We start from the raw sequence: 18,993 nt of genomic DNA on the forward strand, positions 1-18,993 counted from the left end.
TCATCTCTTATTACTTCTAGCCTTGTGAAATAATGTATATTTTCAAAGATATCTATGCGGTTATTATTGGGATTTTTCTTGATATTATCAAGTTATTGAATTCTAAATCTTTCAAATATATAATTGTGTTTAGTTTTAGGTATCCTTTTTCCTCTTAAAGCTCATGTCTATCGGCAAACAAAATAAGAGGTGTAGAGACAAAGGAGGTTGGTATTATTCTTGAGGGAAATAAATAAACGTCAGATGCATGCACGGGACAAAGGTGGATTGTTCTTTACAGGAAAAAATATGCAATTCAAGTGGGAAGTTGGAACATAAGGGAGAGAGAGAGAGAGAGAGAGAGAGATATAGGTTGATTTTGACTCTTGTAATTTGATTATATCTATATATATATCATGATGCTTTAGAACAATTGTCAAGTTACGGCGCCAATTCCATAATACAGCATATGAATAATCTTCACAAACAAAAGTTATTGTGCATAGCAAATGAGCTCGATAACACCTAGTAACATTAGTATTGGTCAACTTGGGACAATTGTGATTCAAATACACATGAATTTTCAATCAAATTACCTAAAAAGAAAGAAATAGTTTTATCCAAAAAAAGAAAAAGAAACAAAAATAAAAGAAGAGAGAAGAATGTCAGTATCACGTGGCTGTCTCTCTGCCCAACACAAATCTCTTCTTCTTCTTCTTCTTCTTCTTCATTCTTCTTTCTTCTCCTAAATCTCCTCTCTCTCTTGTAGATTTGCCGCTTCTCATGGCTTCTTCCACCACTACTCTCTCCGACCTCCCTGACGTCATCTTATCCACCATTTTCTCTCTCGTCTCCGATTCTCGAGCTCGCAACTCTCTCTCCCTCGTCTCCCACAAATTCCTCGCTCTCGAAAGATCCACTCGCTCTCTTCTCACTCTCCGTGGCAACGCTCGTGATCTCTCTCTCGTCCCCGGCTGTTTCCGATCAATCTCACATCTCGATCTCTCTTTCCTCTCTCCATGGGGTCACACTCTTCTCGCTTCTCTCCCTATCGATCACCAGAACCTTCTCGCTCTCCGTCTCAAAATCTGTTTCCCTTCCGTCGTCTCTCTCAACGTTTACTCTCGATCTCCGAGCTCGCTCGAGCTTTTACTTCCTCAATGGCCGAGAATTCGTCACATCAAGCTCCTCCGATGGCATCAACGAGCTTCTCAGATCCCTGTAGGTGGCGATTTTGCTCCTATTTTTGAACACTGTGGTGGTTTCCTTGAGTCTTTAGATCTCTCCGCCTTCTATCACTGGACTGAAGACTTACCTCCGGTTCTTCTCCGGTATGCTGACGTGGCGGCGAGGCTTACACGGTTAGATCTCTTGACGGCGTCTTTCACTGAGGGATACAAATCAAGCGAAATCGTCAGTATCACCAAATCTTGCCCTAATTTGAAGGATTTTCGTGTAGCTTGTACGTTTGATCCGAGATACTTTGAATTCGTCGGAGATGAGACTCTCTCCGCTGTAGCTACCAATTGCCCCAAGTTAACGCATCTCCATATGGTAGACACAGCTTCGTTGGCGAATCCTAGAGCAATTCCAGGTACGGAGGCTGGAGATTCAGCGGTCACGGCGGGGACGCTAATTGAGGTTTTCTCAGGTTTACCGAATCTAGAGGAGCTGGTTCTTGATGTAGGGAAGGATGTGAAGCATAGTGGTGTAGCTTTAGAGGCGTTGAATTCTATATGCAAGAAGCTACGAGCATTGAAGCTAGGACAATTCCAAGGTGTTTGCTCTGCTACAGAGTGGAGGAGGTTCGACGGCGTGGCTTTATGTGGAGGACTGCAGTCGTTGTCGATTAAGAATTCCGGCGATTTGACTGATATGGGTTTGGTGGCTATAGGGAGAGGATGTTGTAAGTTGACTAAGTTTGAGATTCAAGGGTGTGAGAATGTAACAGTGGATGGACTAAGAACAATGGTTAGTCTTCGGAGTAAGACTTTGACTGATGTGAGAATCTCTTGCTGCAAGAATCTTGATGCAACTGCTTCTTTAAAGGCGGTTGAGCCGATTTGTGATCGGATCAAGAAACTGCATATAGACTGTGTGTGGTCTGGTTCAGAGGAGGAGGTAGAAGAAAGAGTGGAAACTAGTGAGGCTAACCACGAGGACGATGATGATGTTTACGAGAGGAGCCAGAAGAGGTGCAAGTATTCATTGGAGGAAGAACACTGCTCAACTAGTGATGGGAATGGATTCTGTTCTGAAGACAGAGTATGGGAGAAACTGGAGTATCTGTCTTTATGGATCAGTGTTGGAGAATTTTTGACGCCATTACCGATGACAGGACTAGATGACTGTCCAAATTTGGAAGAGATTAGGATCAAGATAGAAGGAGATTGCAGAGGTAAACGCAGGCCAGCCGAGCCAGAGTTCGGGTTAAGCTGTCTCGCTCTCTACCCAAAGCTTTCAAAGATGCAGTTAGATTGCGGGGACACAATCGGCTTTGCACTGACCGCACCTCCAATGCAGATGGATTTGAGTTTATGGGAAAGATTCTTCTTGACCGGAATTGGAAGCTTGAGCTTGAGCGAGCTTGATTATTGGCCACCACAGGATAGAGATGTTAACCAGAGGAGTCTCTCGCTTCCTGGAGCAGGTCTGTTACAAGAGTGCCTGACTCTGAGGAAGCTCTTCATCCATGGAACAGCTCATGAGCATTTCATGAACTTTTTGTTGAGAATCCCCAACTTAAGGGATGTACAGCTAAGAGCAGATTATTATCCGGCGCCGGAGAACGATATGAGCACAGAGATGAGAGTTGGTTCCTGTAGCCGATTCGAGGACCAATTGAACAGCCGCAACATCATTGACTGAAACTTAAGAGTGAGTTACCTACACTATTATATCTGTATTGACTTCAGAAACTGGTCCATTTTAAGAGTGTTATATATGTTTGTAAAAGGAAAGAGCAAAGACTGTAATTTCCAAGGATTAATGATATCTTAAAACAAAAAGCGATTTTTATTAATGATAAACTCAATGAAGAAGCCGGAGAGATCTGGAGAACAAACTCAATAAGTTTTTAACAACTAATGCCTCACACAGAAAGAACAAACAACTCACAGAATCAGCAAATCGGAAACTTGCAGGTCTTTAGACGGTGCATTATCTCTTTACAGCTCGGCCTTTGCTCTGGTTCCAACCAACAATCTGTAAAAAGACAAAGTTTCCATAAGCATCTGTTTACTAAAAAACTTTAAAGGGTTCCAAGAGAAAACAACAGTGAGTTTTTGAAGAGTCACAAACCTGCAATAAGCTGGCGTAGTGGTCCTTCAGGTAATGTGAGCCGGGCTCCTTCATTTGCAACGATATGAATGACCTGAAAGCAAAAATTGCAAGAACCGGGTTAAGATTCGATGTTTTTGTTTAGTTACCAAGTGTTGTTCTTGTTCAACGAACTTACTTTTTCTTTTGGGACTCCTTTCCAGGGCTGGGATAGAGTGCAAAGCTCCCACATTATAACACCAAAGCTAAAGATGTCACATTTTTCTGTGACTGGTTCATTGCGGATAAGTTCAGGAGCCATCCACTCAGGAGTTCCTGCAGCTTCAGTATCTTCCACTGTCGTGCCATTCTTCATTCTCGAGAGCCCAAAATCACAGATCTTGACTATCCCCTTGTTTAACAGGCAGTTTGCACTCTTTAGATCACGGTGGACTATCCCCATCTGGTGAATGCCCATCAAACCTCTTTGAAACACAAAAAAATACAAATGATTATGAGAACTGGCACTGTTTCTACGTTTTGTTATGTCAAAAAGAGACGGTGTGAATCTTGAGCCCTATGAGAACTTGGTGATCAAATCTATGGAGTGTCTCTAGAGAGCTCTGATAATAACTATAAGGGGCTAATATAGCGAAAATCTAAACGGGAAGAATTAAGTGTAGAAATGAAACACCTGCAAATGTCACTCAGAATCTTTAGTTTCCTTTCCCAGCTTAACCCCTTTTTTCTGGTACGGAGGATATCATACAAGGACCCCCTATTCATATACTCTGTGATCATTGATAACTGAGGAGGCTTTGTGCATGCTCCAAGGAACAGAATAACTACAAGATGTCATGAGATTCCTCGTTACTCGAAAAATGATATTAAAATCTTACAAATTCACCACCTGAGGATCGTTGGACAAGTAATCAAAGCAAAACAATAAATAGATGATTTTACCATTGGGATGTCGAAGACGGCTGCACAGAAGATAAGACAGGAAGAAAGGTGAGAAGATAAGTTGAAGAGGCACAGCAAAAAATTAAAGGACACATACCTAAGAATAGATATCTCATTGCAGAAATCTTTCATGTTCTCAGCTGTAAGCTGTTGTCCAAAAAGCATCTTGATCGCAACTTCTGTTTTATTCCAGATGCCACGACATACTACTCCAGAAGATCCTGAATGACATATACAGCAAAAAAAGAGTTAACTGGGTTTCAGAGGAAAAAGTATATTTATGCTCACAGACCATATCCAAGTTTTCTTGCTGAAGATCTATGGCTAATACAACAGATAGATGGAATTCAAAAACACTCCAAAAACCATTCTTACCACTCCCAACAAAAGCCCCAACTGTCAAATCGGAGAAATTTATGTTCCATTGTTCATATGGTAACAAAGGATTATTCTGGAACATTGGAGATTCCAGCACTTCATTCCAAATTTGGCTTATTTTTTTACGTGAAGGTTCACTCCTTTCAGATGGTTGGATTTGATAGCTTCGGGGAGATGATGGAAATGATATTGCCTTCTGCCGATTTAGTGTTGACCTTTCACCAGACACTTGGTCATGGGAATCAAGCTGGAAACTAGACACCTAGAAGCAAACAAAAGCCCTTATAAGGAAATTTAGTAAACGTTTCTGAGATATCCATAGTCTTCTCACAAAGATTTTCTTCTTACAACATAGAACCATATCCCATAATTTTCTCAAACAAAGAATCAAAACACCAGCACTTTCCCTATTCCTCTTTCTAATATCATGAACTGTCATCTCAATTTAGGCGAAGAGAAAATATACAGAATGTGTTCTGTAGTTCACAGCTACCAACATAGCTGCCAAATATATCATAAATATTTCAATGACGCATATATCAAGAAGTTTATATATCGATATCAGAATTCAGGAAAACTGTTACATACATCATCTGGAGAGCAAGGAGATGAATCATCATCACCTCGCTCTTTCAAGAAGTCTCTCTGCATCATTAGCTCTACTGCCCTGAAACAGATTGTCAAGTTTACTTTAAGCAAAACATATGATAAAACCATTCAAATATTAGTGACAACAACAGCCGATATACAAACTTTCAGTACCATATGTGGACGTCTGTACAGGATGCAAGCAAATGCTAGTTTATTTAGTTATATTATGTGGTGCTCAAGATTTCAGAAAGATAATAACGCAAGATCTTTGCCTATTTTCTATGTTTTATAATTTCAATAAAAAATTGTATCGCCAGTTTATAGGCTCGTGTTCACAATAAAAAAAATAAATGACAGCAACCTTATTCGGCAACATAATGATGACTGTGAACACTTTTTTTTTTTTTGTGTTATAAAACAAACACTTGCCTGGAAACGTCAGCGTTGAGATCAGGAGTCTTCATACGCCTTCTCCTTATTCTCTTACTTTCTGATTCCGCTCCTCCATCTGAGTTACAGCTGTACATACAAACTGAAAACATCAGCCTTTTTAACGCATTACAACCAATTTTTTCAGCCAAAACGTTATTGTAAGCCAGACACTAATGACTAATAAAATACCACGAACTTTTGCAGCTATAAACTAAATATATGCTTTTGAAGCAAACTCATCAATTGCAGTACATATAGAGTTCACCTCATCTGATTGTTAAGCGAAATACTCTCACAACTTAATTCATAGCTCTTGCATTGCAGTTGACTAGAATGGACTTTAATGGTTACCATATTTCACCTTTTATCAATAAAGACAGTCGACAGAATTGGAGGGAACATGAGGACAACAAAGTTTTAAGAGAGAAGTAGCATGGAATCTATATACAAACACTTAGCATTGAAGAAGTTTATCAAAACCACACCACTGTTGAAAGGAAATATATATTGACAAACAGTATAACCTGAAATCAGCAGGTGGCTGTTCCTTGATGACCTTTCTCCAAAAAAATTCAGTAGCTATGTTTGGCGCGCTTAGTGAACGACTGAGAAAACAACAAAAACACCAAAAGTTACTTTCATACGTGCATAACGCTTTTGCTTGGCCTATATAGGAACATAAGATATATATATAAATACACCAGAGGTAGCAAATATACAAACATAATCAAGAAAACTAAACAAGTATGCTTATCACCTTAAACCGGATTGTAATACAGATGGTGGACAAGACCGTTCCATGGGACTGTTTGGCTCCAATGGTGAAACACAAGAGTCATTGTCTACAAAATCAGTCTGCCATGCCGTTGAGATATGAGCCATATAAACTGCCTTGGGTGAGAAGGGTGTAAGCTGACCAGGACATCGCTTAAGGTCGACCAGCATTTCCACATTATTGTGCTCAACCACAACAGACATATGATTACATGAGTCGACACTAGCAGAAGATCTCAGATCACTAGGGAAACCCTGATCAAGAAATTTAACGAAATGCCAAGTTCTCAGAACCAACCAATGACATGTGGAAATTGGAGTTATACACAGCCACTGATCACAGTTTTATACAGTACATACCACTACAAGCTTACTTTCAAGACCAACAGCATCAGCTAGAACTTTAAAGAGGATTGCTCTAGCACGACAAGAACCATGTTTGATTTTTCCTAGCAGTGGAAATCCATGAATTTGAAATGATCGCACTGTTCTTGCCGGACTCTGCAGAGGAGTTTTTATTCTATATACATCTGCCACCTGCCATAAGAAGGAAAATTCCCATTAAGATTTCCCGATATCGAAAAGAGTATAATGAGGTTTATTAAATAATGTGCTGTGCCCTAAAGAATCTACTAAATGAGATTAAAGCTATTTGTTTTCTTATTTAGAACCAAATATTTATTGCATGCAGCGATAAGATAAAGTAACAAAATGATATGCATTGTAGCCAAAGTTAGTTCACTAGCAAAAGAGATGATAAATACTGCTAGCCCATTCTTACCATTACAGCAGTTTTCTTGATAACTTCCTTTGAGTCCTTTCCTTTGACAGATTTGATGAAAAACTCCATTATCATAACAAGCTGTATATCGTTCTTAAGATCTACACAAATCGCATCAGCCTTAAAACGTTCTTTCCCCAGCGCATTAATTACTTCCATTGTAGGAATGCTTTTAAAAAGCTGCAATCTATCAACCTGTTGAAAAATTTAACAACATAATAAGATAAGAAAATGATAGTTGACAAACAGTAGCACGTAACCAAGTATTAATAAAGCTAACTGAAGTATTATTGGACAAAGATAATATCAACCTAAAGATAGCTTACCGGGATCACAGAGTAAAAACCACTAGGGATTGGGTCAGAAAAGAACCCAGTACTCCAAAGAATATTCGATGCTTCATAACTTGACAGCCGATCTTGAACAAGATTTTTGGGTGATTCTTTAGTATTAGAGGTTTCTCCCACACATACAGACTTGGATATCTCCTCAACTTGTGAAGGCCTCAAGGTAGGACTTGGTGGATTTGGTTCTGATGGTCCAGCAACATCTCTTGTCTCTTCCACAGTCACCTCCCTAAGGTCTAAAATCACATGAGCGTCTCCTTAGCCCATAGGGTTCACTCAAGAAAAGACGAAAAAACATAGATACCAGAATATTTAGAATCAAACTTCGCTTACCAGTAGCTTGGACCTCTAGGTCAGCAGTAGCTTGGACCTCTATGTCAGCTAACCTGCATAGGCAAAAACAGAATGGTTAAGTAAATAAAATCCTCAATACTTCCTCTTTGATATCTTGTTGCATAAAAAATGCATCTTTCAGTAACATACTAAGTTGCATTCCATATATTCCTTATCAAAGCTTTTAATGAGTAGATAATTCTCAAAGACTGCCTATAAAAACTTGTTCAAAGTGTTGAGCTTTAACAATACAGCATCAAAACCTACGTCAAGGCGGTGGAATTGTGAACCGATTCAACTGATCCTTGGCAACATTTGCAACAGTTAGCTCCCATTTCCAATTCCTCGGTTGCAAAAGTTCCAAATTCCTGCATAATCTACCCATTTCAAAGAAAAGTCCCACCAACTTCGACCACAAAGATGGATTCAAAGTAAATTCCAGACGATAAGGCTAAATAGCAAAAGACGAATAAGGGTTTATGAAAAATCTCACAGAGAGAGAAGCTCAACGACCTCCCAACTCCAAATTCCAACAATCAATATGCTTAAATCGTACTGCGAAACAGGATAAAGACAAAAGAGAGAATTGAAGATAGCCATGATCAAGCAACAAAAAGCCATACGTACACACACATAGAGTATGTGTACGTATATGCATAGATATTTGCAACAGAGATTCATGAGAAAAATTGAATTTTTTGGAGGTTTTGATTTTGATGGCGGAAGAAGCTAAAAAAACACAGTCGGAAAGTGGAGCCAAAGAGAAGTGGAGAAGCAAGTCACGTGCGAGATTATTAGTCACGTGCCGAGAAGCACTTATCCCCCACATGATGTTTTATTAGAACAATTTTGTCAGCTACATAAACACCTACATGGATTGTTTTTGTCATCCATTTCATCTTAACATCTTTGAGATAGATATGAATTACAATATATTATCAGATTGTTCATATATATGAGATAGATTTTTTTAAAAAAGAGGATGATGTAAATGAAAAAGAATCTAAGAAGAGTTTGACAAAAATGAGGATGAACTTTTTTTTTGAAAAGAGTAGTTGAGGAGAAAACTCAAGCCTCAGGATGTTGTATAGAAATTCAATCTTCGAAAAAGATTGCAATAAGAATGATTCGAGAGAATTCATCATCTTACATCAATATTGATGTTGATTATGATACTTACACGTTAACAACAACAACAACATATCATCATAGTTTTGGCAGCGCCGCTATTTCTTTGTCTCTCAAGAACCTTACACTGCAGTTATATTTAGATTTCTATCATATACTCTCTCTCAGTGAACTCAATAAGATATCACACAGGATTAACAAAAAAATTCCCTTCATTTATATAGCACTTTACATAAAAGGAACGTATGAGACTTTTCTTTTATTATCTAAAAATTTACATTTTCAATTAATGTAATTATTATTTCTTAATAAATAAATATTGGTTTTTATAGTTTAAATAGCTAAAAGAGGAATAAAACATTTTGCGAAAGGAATAAAAAGTTGAAAATAAAGAATAAAATTTTTATTAGTGATTTTATATTGTCCAGGTGTATAATTTAATACTTTGCATATAAAATTACATATAGTAAAATTAACATAAAATTTATTAGGTAAGTATGGTGATTATGGTTTTAGGGAAGTATGGTAAATGACAACCAAATATTACCACATACTCATATTTTATATAATTTAATTTCATGTTTTAAATTTATATTTAATAAAGTTTCATTTACATGAAATAGAAAAGATTTCTTGAATTGATAGAATACCCTCTTTTGTCAAAATTTCCTATATCTTAAATCTTAGCAATTTATCATCTTCAGAAAATCTTCCATGCAAAATATGTGGACAATTTATAAAACAACATAAGTAAGCCCATTAACTAATATTATGGGCCTTTAGAAATCCAAAACAAACTCGATTTAAAGTCTTCGTCCTCCCTAAAACCCTGAATCTTCACAGAACCCTAAATAACTTTTAGTTTCCTCCGACCACCGCAGCTCAGCCGCAGCCGCCACCACAACTACCGGAGCAGTTAGCTACTCCGTCACTAATGTCAAGAGTAAGTCCCAAGACCGTGGACGATGCAGTTAAGGCTCTGGTCAAAGAGGGAAACAAAAAATCAAAGACGGAGAAGCCACACCTTCTAGAGGAAGATGAATTCTTTTACCTAGTCGTAGCCCTAAAGAAGATTCCACAGAGGAATTTTACTAACGCTTATCGTATTCCTCTCCCGCATCCGCTTATTAGCACTACGGAAGACTCACCGGAGCTCTGTCTTATCATCGACGATAGATCGGAAAGTGGTCTCACCAAGGAAGATGCGATGAAGAAGATCAAATTAGAGAACATACCAATCACTAAAGTTGTTAAGGTTTCGGAGCTGAAATCGGATTATGGATCATTCGAATCGAAACGGAAGCTTTGTGATTCATACGATATGTTTTTCTCTGATCGGAGAGTGATTCCTCTGTTACCGAGATTGATTGGGAAGAATTTTTTTCTAAGGAAGAAGATTCCTGTGGCGATTGATTTGAAGCATAGGAATTGGAAAGAGCAGATTGAGAAAGCTTGTGGTGCTGCTATGTTCTTCATGAGGACTGGGACTTGTAGTGTGATCAAAGTTGCGAAATTGTCGATGGAAAGCGATGAAATCGCTGAGAATGTGATGGCGACTTTGAATGGAGTTGTTGATGTTTTGCCTAGTAAGTGGAAATATATAAGATCTTTGCATTTGAAGTTATCTGAGAGTTTAGCTTTGCCTCTATATCAGACAGTTCCATATTTGAAGCTCAAGATCGATCCTTCTGGTGTTGAAGAAGTTAGGAATGGTGAAGAATTAGTTAAAAGTGATGATGTTGATGATAGTAGTAAGAGTGTGAAGACAAAGAAGAAGAAAGGAAGGATTCATGAAGTTAGATATATGGATAGTAATGTATCTGAGACTCTTGGTGAAGATAAAATCGAAAAGAATGTTGAACAAGATGAGGTTACTGGTGATCTCAAAGGTTCAGGGGATAAGAAGAAGAGGAAGAAGATGACTAGTAGTAAGTCTGCAGTGAGTGAGAAACCAGACATTGTGAAGAGTAAGAATGGGCAAAAGTCGAAAAAGCTAAAGAATGACATTGATGGGTCTGGTGGTGGATTGAAAGCAAAGACTAAGAGGAGATGAACCAAGAAAAGAAGATTTTCGTTTAATGTCGGTATAACTAAGTATTCTATTCTTTCTGCTTGAGTGATTTTTTGGATACTGATTATGACTTTGTCTTATCAAGGTATCATCAAAATGATTCTTATACTAATACATTTAGGACTTTTATTATCGTTTACTATTTCATCAAACTAGTGACTTGCCATGTAGTTGTTTTGGTGGTGTTGAGGAGGAAACATCTTATTACATGTGTTTTGTTGCATCCTAGAATTGGTGTTGTATCGAATGATTCTGATTTTTTCCTAAGAATACAACCTCAAAGAAAAGTACTTACAGGATCTGAATCAAGCCTGAGCCAGATCCTGGCTAAGTACTCATCCCAAGAAACGGGTAAGGAAAACAGAAGCCTCTACTCTTGAATCTCTTTTAATGTTAAACTTCATCTCTCTACTATGTCGGATGGTGCTATGTTACGGTCTCCTGATGATGTCGAGAACAGAGAGAGCGAGAGCATTGTGTTGATATCATCTGTTGGTTTTTGCCTGCAATTTCCAAACTCAGGTAACTGTATCCCACCTCCAGACATTGATTTCAATCGTTTGACTGATGATACTTCTTCATCTCGGACTCTTTTCTCATTGATCGTCTTCCTAATCTGCATAAGATTTCATCAAGATTACAATATCTTTCATTGTTTTTACCAAAACTGTTCCTCTATAACTCTTAAACCGAAAAGAAGGCAGAAGTTACCTCGAGCAGAGGCAGAGTCTTGTTCTCTGTGCTATCTTGATCATTTCTGCATAACCCGCTAAACCAGCTCGAAGGTCGCGTAAGAAAGTTACCTCCAAGATTTGTAATGACCGCGTCTTGATTGAGTACCCTACAGAAAAGAATGCATTTATAACTTCCTTGGTCGGATCTACAAATCTGAAACATTTTAGTAACTGGAACTTGTCTCAATGTATGACCTCGAAGGAACGGTTTTAGAGTTATAGGCATGTCTTAAATCGCCATAAGGGATACATCGAGAGTCGATCATGTCAATCAAATAGCTTCTTTGTCCACTCATGAAAGCTCCAAATCCTGTTCAAAAGTCATTTCCATCAATGGAAATCAAACGTAGTGAAGGAATGATAAATGTCTGCAGATCAAAACTTTACATACCATGGCGAGATGATGGCTCGAGCTTCTTACTTCGATACATCTTGAAATCAGAAACATGAAAACATTGAAAAAGAAGAACAAAACTGAGATTATCTTAGAGAAACAGACGATGAGATTATGGTGTGAACCTGTAAATGACTCTTGACATGTGCAATACTCAATCCTTTCAGATTCATCATCTCAAGAACCAATTTCGGCGTCGCTCCTTTAATTAAAATCATACAACAGTTACATTACAAAGCCGAGAGAGAAATTAAAGAGCAAAAAATAGAGGTGGAGAGAGAGAAAGAATCGTACTGTCTGGACCGCCTAGTCGTTGGACTGCACGAACGAAGGAGAGATGAAGATCAGGCGTCCAACGAAGCCGAGGCATGTTGGACCGAACATACTGTCTAACGTTGTTACTACTCGTGACTTGCTCTTCGTCTTCAACTGATGACTCTTCTTCATTGTTCTTCTCCACCGTCTCTTCTCTGTTCAGGTCAAGCCACATGGAGCATTTTCCCGGCGAAGAAGTCCCGGCCATGTCTCTCCGGCGAGAGTGCCTTTAGATAGCTGTCGAGATCAATTACTCAAACAAACAAACAAAAAAAACCATGAGAAAGGTTAAATCTCAAGTTATATATGTATAGTCATCTCTCTCTGTGATAATTTGGGCGTTGGGTTCAATAATACTAGCTATGGTCTTATAAACAGACACTTATAAGCATTATTGTATAGTCTTCTTATTTGTCATTAACTATGATATATGTAGACATATATATTCAGATCTATGTCATGCATGTTTACGTGTAAGTGTATGTGTTTTTTATGGAAAAGTGTGTTGGAATCTTCCGTTTGGTGAAATCACATTAGTTATTAGGTTTTGCTTCATTTTTGTTAACATACCAGAAAAATATCCGTTTGTTCTTTTAATGACAAAGACATATAAACTTATCGCCTTTACTTCTTAAAAATAATTTCCCTCTTTTAACAAGATTTGAATATATGGTGAGTGTTAAATATGAATTCAGATTCCAAAAACTATATCATTATAACAAAAAAACTCTGCTGTTACCTAACATGCCTTTCATATATCATGTGATAATGCCTAAGCTATTTAAATTGGTTAATTAATCACATATTTGATATCACGAATCTTGGTTTAAATAGTCATGTATATGTGTATATACAATTGGCAGTCGAATATTTGTGTCATTAGAATTGTAGTTTTGTGAATGATGTATTAAACATTTCAATCCGACCAAACCACCCTTGTCTGTAACAATTTTTTCTTTAATATCAATTAAGTTGACCTTTGCCGGAGACTACGCTATACCCTTTTGTCATATTAGACCACTTTTTTTAGTTTCTCCAAAACAACTTAAAATAAAAGATCAGATTAGCATTATCAAATGGAATATGCGAACTATCGATCTAATCCGATTGATTATTCGAACCCTGATAGACAAGAAGTACAAATTATTGTCTACCTCAGCCGATTACAATGTGGAGGAATTAATGAAACGTTTATACGCAATTTTTACATCGTGACTATTATTGACCTATATTCATTTTTTTCTCATATACTTAGGTTAAATAGATGACGGTCTTCAATCCCAACGCTTGCAAACAAAACTTAATGGTAAATTTAAGAGAGAAGGGAGTTTTGTCAAATGGTTAAGGATGTGATTCCCAAAGATTCTTCAGTTCACGTATGTACAAAAACAGAAGTTGTCTTTATCTTTTTGGTTTTATTATTGGTGACCCTTTTCAATGGGCATTGGGTAACACACCTCCTTATACTATTTCATTTCTCTTCGAAATTGGGTAACTATATGTTTTTGTAGGGCTTAACAAAGAATCCGTATATAATTCGAGAGAGGTTACCTAATTGATAGTTAAGCGTGTGTGTATATATATTGTCTTCGATTGCCATTTTGATTATTCAAAAGCAACGTAACATTCTTTCTAGAGTGCAATTTATGTCTTTATTGTCATTTTGTGAATTGAATTAGAATTTTTAGAGATAATAAGTTGTCGTTAATCATAAATAATAAATTTCAAAGCAAGATAAATAAGTAGTACAAACACTTTTTACAAAGTTTAACCAAGTTTCATGTGAAATTAATAAGGACCTCAAACCCTACACCAAATTAATTATAAACCGTCCCGATGCAATTTTCCGACACTCTATGTCTATGCACACACATATCTATACAAGCATTTTGGAACATATATGAAAAACGCAATGGGATCAAATTTCAACGATCGTAGTCATATCATATGTATATATATACACAACTTGTATTTTATAGAATTTATATGAAGACTTTTACATGGATCTTCAAATATATATAGGGCTATAGACAGATAGAGAGAGAAAGAAAGAGAGGAGGGGATAGGAGAGAGAAGAGAAGAGAGGACAAATATTCGAAGTAATTAATTAATTAAGAGTGAAGCGAGCATTCATGGGAGAGAAGGAATCGTAGAGACTCATGTGGGCACTAATAAAGATGAGGAAACTTTGTTTTGTCCTAACTTATTTACGTACCGACACTTCATTCACAATTCCCCCATTTCCCATGCTCTCTTTTATGGAATATATATAACTTCAAATTGTTTTAATAGTTCTTGATTATCTTTAATCGACATGAATTTCATTGGTTAAGAGAATCTTTTGTCGATCGAATTCTTCTACTTCTTCCCAAGAAAATTCCTTTTTTTCCATTTCAGAGGATTTCTTTTCATGCATTCAATGACGTTTTATATGTACAAACCTTTTTTTTCCTGACAAAAAATATAACAACTGTTTCCCTAGAGGACGTTTTATATGTACAAAACCATTTTTAAATGTAAAAAAGGACGTTGATCCAGTTGATATATTTATTTATTATGCATGCAAGAAGCTAAAAAAATTCTGCATGTTGCCCTAAAGAATCGCCGCAAAATAAGGCACCGTCTTTGAATTATTCCTCATCACATGCCTACGTATCTTTACCCAGGACCATGATTATTAGCTTCAATTTTCTTTTCTCACATTTATAAATTAATTTGGAGATGGAGTTTTATTTATAACACTCATAAGAAATATTTAAAATGCATTAATATAGAGTAACAAATTAACAATGTAACATTGGTTTCTCTTCCAAGTTGTTTCCATGCTTACTTTTGTTGTGGCTAGCTAGAAAGGCGGTTGGGATCAAAGGGTATCCACACCTCAATGAGCATGTTAAACATTTTATGTCTCAAAGACTCGTCCATTTCAACCATGATTACCCCGAAATGCTTTATTTATTCTATTATAATCTTGGTCTTTGGGACTAGGTCTAGTTTAGGGACCATATCAATGTTTGGTTGTTAAACATTTTGTTTTCTTTATAACCAAAGAATCTGGACCGAAATCTAGACTATTCTCAAGACATGTAAAAATTCGGATATTCTTACCATTTAAACGTCCATAGTATTGAAATCGCAATGAATTTTTTTTTGGATCTTAGTCCCTAAACCCATGCTTCAAGTTCAATTACTTAACCACTACGAATTGGTTTGGTTGTTCAACATCATTACTTCAAGTTCATCATCATAATTAATCGATAGTCCTGATTTCTTCATGAGAACCGTATGGGAAAAAGTGGAGAGCTAATTTATCTAATGACAAAAAAATAACGAGGAATTAAATTTCATTGAAATGGTAGAGGGAGATGTAATTTAGTCTTACGTAGTAGGCGGAATTTGATTAGTATTAGGTCAATTTTGCTTTTTAAGACACTAATTAAGATCACACATCCCATGAACTTTTATTTTCCGAATCAATCCCAACTTTGTTATCAACTTCACAACCTAGAAAGCGTATCGGGGCAACTTTTATGCTGGTGTGACCTTTATGGAAGGTTTTTTTATCATATATAAAGAAGATACACAACTACGCAAAACGAAGATTGAGGATTTTGATAAGATAAAAAAATGCCACTAGAGAGTCTACTAGTAATGTCTAGTACCGAAGACTAAAACCATTAGAAATCTTTTGCAATATAATGAAACGGAGACACACGGTGTATCACAAATTAGTATGTACAATCCCGTTTGCAATATAAAAGACCCCCAAATTATTTCCGAAAGGAATATAAATAATAATAAATAAATATCCCAAGCCGCCCAAATTATGTGATAGATTATCGTCAAGTTCTAATAACAGGACCTCTGTACGGAACTCGTCGTATCACAAAGTCATCAGGCGGTTGAAATTCCTCAAGCCAAGTCACCTCTGTGACCACTTCTCCATTCACTTCTACTTCACCTGCTCCGTTTCACAATCCAAATCAAAATCATTAAAGTAGAATCTAGTATGGTCTTGGGATCAGGTTTTTGGGGACCGAGAATTGTGTGTTTTGGGGGGGAGCTTAGTTGTCTTACCTGGTAAGTCTTCTCTTCTGGATTTCCGGAAGTAGGTGCAATGCCGATCATGCTCTGAAGAGTAAGGTGGAGCTAAGATGTCAAGAACAGCACAATGGGTGATGGCTTTGAAACAATGAATGTTGCCACCACTTTTCGGATATAATGTTGTTGCTGGGCTTGGAGCTGTCATCTCAGTATCCTTCACCAGTTTAGCGGGTCTTGCTGCTTATGAATCAAAGAGTTTATATATAATTAGACCAGAAGAGTGATCATTAGTTAAAAAACTGAGAGAGTAAGAGAAAGACCACGGTTACCTTGTGATGGATCATCTGGTTCGGTCAGTTCAGGCTCTAGCCAATCATATGACTTCACGTGCATTGAACCATAAACGAGCTTGCTTAGCACGGTCATGCCCGGATGGTTATGAAGAGGTATCATAGAGGAAGGTGGCATACAGAAAATTCCTATCTGTATTGACAACAGAGGCAAAATGAACCAACTGAGAAATAACATTGGTGGCAATATCAGGAAGATAAAACACCCAACTAGAGACAGACTCAGAATTGACTCGAACTGTGTTTACTCATACTTTCTAGATCATTTGTCATAGGCTTTTGCAGACTCCAGGCTCATGGCTTGAATGATGGGTTCCTGAGATTCTCTCAAAGACCATGTTTGGATGCCCCCCTATTCCCCTAATTTCGAATATCCGGGAAAAAAAGAATATTAAATATCAACTAAATTGTCTCAGGCTATCGAGCATTGAACCTTTTATCTCTACTGAAAGTTCGGGTTTTGCATATTATTCCAAGCAGATGCAATCCTATTTAAACCAAAATTAGAATGGGACTCTTATGCTACGTTCTATCTAAACAAGATCACATAAGATGCACCATTTCAACCCCACCCACATTTGACTCTCTTGTAGTAGCTATCAGTAATCATAACTAACTTTTAAGACTAATCAGCCATAGAGTTTTCAAATCAGTAAGCTTACAGAGAAACTGTCACACTCATGCAAATGAAGATACTTTATTGCTGGGGGAGACTGATGACTTCCATTGCGTTCATTGAGAGGACCAGACCTGGTCCGTGCCAATTGAGCTTCCTGCTCGATTCCAACATCAGATGGCTTGATTTTCTCTGAAACATAGATCACAAATAAGGGTGTAAGTGCAACAGGGGACCACTGCATTTAAGAATAAAGTGAAGTGAGATATATATGATTACTGCCACCAACACCCTTAACAAATACACTCATATAAGGTAATTTGGAGAATGATCAGATAAACGAATTCACATGTTGTGGGCCAAACAATTCATAAAAAAAGTCATTGTCACAAGCACTCAAAAAGATAACAATCATAAGCCAAAAACCAGATGACTGAAACCACCGGACAAAGACTGAACAATATGTGCGTATGTATAATCATACCCAAGACATTGCGAACCTTCTCCAGAGCCTCGTCTGATATTGGTGCGTCTGAAGAGAAAGACGCCTTGCAAGTATTGTAAAGCCTCTGAGCAAAGTAAGGCATGATCTGAATCCAATTCCAAAATCCTCAGGCTAACGAAGCTATGTAACAGATGAAAAGAGCCGTTCAAAGTTTTCTAACAAACAACTGATGCTACTAAAACTTCATGACTTATAACCATTTCCTTCTTCTACAACATAGAAACATTTTCCCCTGAAACAAGTCAAAAGAAAAACAAATGTATGATTTTCAACAAATTCTTACTTACCATGAGAATTATTATCAAAACAAATGCGACTACAATGAGCATCTTGCACAGGGGCACTGAATCACGAAAACAAACTTGGAAATTCAGAACATCAAAACGTTCACCATTTCGGTTTTAAAACTACAGATATAATCGAATTGAACAATATAATCAGCAATTTTTAAAGCATTTTGCATCCAATAAGCTTAAGAAACTCACAGATGAAGGACGTGTTATCTAACTCAATACAATATTCGAGCTCAAATCGGAGATTCGATTTTCTCAAAATAACCAGAAATAACGAATGCGTCGGGAGTTAAAACGGCAAGCCAAAGAGCAAAAAATCAAACGAAACTGAATCAAAAAGGAGGAGAAAGAAACCTTAGGTGAGAGTGGTTGCGTAAGATCCGGAAGAAATAGAATCAATCTCGGTAGAAGAAGAAGAAAGAAGAAGAAGAAGTAATTTTTTTTTTTTTTTAATAAGTAAAAAAGAGTAAAAAAATTAAAAGAGGATCCAATATTCTTAATTGTGTTGCCATATGTGCCACGAGATATTTCTTCTCAACTTGGACCCATTTACTCATTTACTAAATCACCCCTTGAAAACTGAAATAGCAAAATAAACGCCACACCAAATCTAATACCAACAAAAACTTCTTGGTCATCTTTTTTCATAAATACACACATACAAACACACCATTCATGTGGATATGGTTTTAGTTCTCATTCTATTG

At 37.1% G+C, this 18,993-nt stretch overlaps 5 protein-coding genes across 6 annotated transcripts; 2 read left to right on the forward strand and 3 right to left on the reverse strand.

The window, feature by feature from the left end:
* Positions 1-654: 654 nt before the first annotated feature.
* LOC9316064 (F-box protein MAX2) lies at positions 655-3,001 on the forward strand. The gene has a single exon (XM_002879951.2). The coding sequence runs from the start codon at positions 763-765 to the stop codon at positions 2,845-2,847; it is 2,085 nt and encodes a 694-aa protein (XP_002879997.1). The 5' UTR covers positions 655-762; the 3' UTR covers positions 2,848-3,001.
* LOC9316065 (serine/threonine-protein kinase B-raf) lies at positions 2,973-8,628 on the reverse strand. Its single transcript, XM_021028432.1, has 17 exons — positions 8,330-8,628; positions 8,104-8,204; positions 7,837-7,889; positions 7,483-7,739; positions 7,157-7,351; positions 6,736-6,912; positions 6,359-6,630; positions 6,126-6,206; positions 5,599-5,688; positions 5,167-5,245; positions 4,576-4,840; positions 4,298-4,421; positions 4,201-4,220; positions 3,932-4,082; positions 3,437-3,722; positions 3,280-3,352; positions 2,973-3,183 (listed from the first exon to the last, which is right to left on the reverse strand). Exons 2-17 carry the CDS (start codon positions 8,169-8,171, stop codon positions 3,101-3,103), a joined length of 2,274 nt encoding a protein of 757 aa, XP_020884091.1. The 5' UTR covers positions 8,172-8,204; positions 8,330-8,628; the 3' UTR covers positions 2,973-3,100.
* A 996-nt stretch (positions 8,629-9,624) lies between these two features.
* LOC9317931 (ribosomal L1 domain-containing protein 1) lies at positions 9,625-11,209 on the forward strand. The gene has a single exon (XM_002879952.2). It carries the CDS (start codon positions 9,899-9,901, stop codon positions 11,015-11,017), a length of 1,119 nt encoding a protein of 372 aa, XP_002879998.1. The 5' UTR covers positions 9,625-9,898; the 3' UTR covers positions 11,018-11,209.
* Positions 11,210-11,266: 57 nt separating this feature from the next.
* Positions 11,267-13,053, reverse strand: LOC9316066 (two-component response regulator ORR24). Its single transcript, XM_002881819.2, has 6 exons — positions 12,458-13,053; positions 12,289-12,365; positions 12,161-12,200; positions 11,965-12,079; positions 11,747-11,876; positions 11,267-11,651 (listed from the first exon to the last, which is right to left on the reverse strand). The coding sequence occupies exons 1-6, from the start codon at positions 12,684-12,686 to the stop codon at positions 11,436-11,438; spliced, it is 807 nt and encodes a 268-aa protein (XP_002881865.1). The 5' UTR covers positions 12,687-13,053; the 3' UTR covers positions 11,267-11,435.
* A 3,091-nt stretch (positions 13,054-16,144) lies between these two features.
* On the reverse strand, positions 16,145-18,920 carry LOC9317932 (plant cysteine oxidase 4). Of its 2 annotated transcripts, none has more exons than XM_021029970.1 (6): positions 18,641-18,920; positions 17,973-18,225; positions 17,535-17,680; positions 16,852-17,005; positions 16,556-16,759; positions 16,145-16,439 (listed from the first exon to the last, which is right to left on the reverse strand). In XM_021029970.1, the coding sequence occupies exons 2-6, from the start codon at positions 18,073-18,075 to the stop codon at positions 16,321-16,323; spliced, it is 726 nt and encodes a 241-aa protein (XP_020885629.1). In that variant the 5' UTR covers positions 18,076-18,225; positions 18,641-18,920; the 3' UTR covers positions 16,145-16,320. The 2 variants fall into 2 exon arrangements, with proteins under 2 accessions (XP_020885629.1, XP_002881866.1); XM_002881820.2 differs by having other exon boundaries at positions 17,973-18,078; positions 18,641-18,713.
* Between the last annotated feature and the right edge of the window lie 73 nt (positions 18,921-18,993).

This window comes from Arabidopsis lyrata (genome assembly GCF_000004255.2).
Source record: "Arabidopsis lyrata subsp. lyrata unplaced genomic scaffold ARALYscaffold_4, whole genome shotgun sequence".
Lineage (NCBI taxonomy): Eukaryota > Viridiplantae > Streptophyta > Magnoliopsida > Brassicales > Brassicaceae > Arabidopsis > Arabidopsis lyrata.

Bases quoted from the DNA above. Each gene is read 5' to 3' on its own strand.
- LOC9317932 (XM_021029970.1), bottom strand. From the start codon at position 18,075: ATGCCTTACTTTGCTCAGAGGCTTTACAATACTTGCAAGGCGTCTTTC. The intron at 17,006-17,534 runs GTAAGCTTACTG...TTGTCAATACAG, and splicing joins ATGAGTGTGACAGTTTCTCT to ATAGGAATTTTCTGTATGCC. The intron at 16,760-16,851 runs GTAACCGTGGTC...ATTCATAAGCAG, and splicing joins ACCAGATGATCCATCACAAG to CAAGACCCGCTAAACTGGTG.
- LOC9316064 (XM_002879951.2), top strand. From the start codon at position 763: ATGGCTTCTTCCACCACTACTCTCTCCGACCTCCCTGACGTCATCTTA.
- LOC9316066 (XM_002881819.2), bottom strand. From the start codon at position 12,686: ATGGCCGGGACTTCTTCGCCGGGAAAATGCTCCATGTGGCTTGACCTG. The intron at 12,366-12,457 runs GTACGATTCTTT...TTTTAATTAAAG, and splicing joins ACGACTAGGCGGTCCAGACA to GAGCGACGCCGAAATTGGTT. The intron at 11,877-11,964 runs GTCATACATTGA...TCTTTTCTGTAG, and splicing joins TCTAAAACCGTTCCTTCGAG to GGTACTCAATCAAGACGCGG.
- LOC9317931 (XM_002879952.2), top strand. From the start codon at position 9,899: ATGTCAAGAGTAAGTCCCAAGACCGTGGACGATGCAGTTAAGGCTCTG.
- LOC9316065 (XM_021028432.1), bottom strand. From the start codon at position 8,171: ATGGGAGCTAACTGTTGCAAATGTTGCCAAGGATCAGTTGAATCGGTT. The intron at 7,352-7,482 runs GTAAGCTATCTT...ATTTTTCAACAG, and splicing joins GTTTTTACTCTGTGATCCCG to GTTGATAGATTGCAGCTTTT. The intron at 5,246-5,598 runs GCAAGTGTTTGT...AATCTGTTTCAG, and splicing joins CTCAACGCTGACGTTTCCAG to GGCAGTAGAGCTAATGATGC.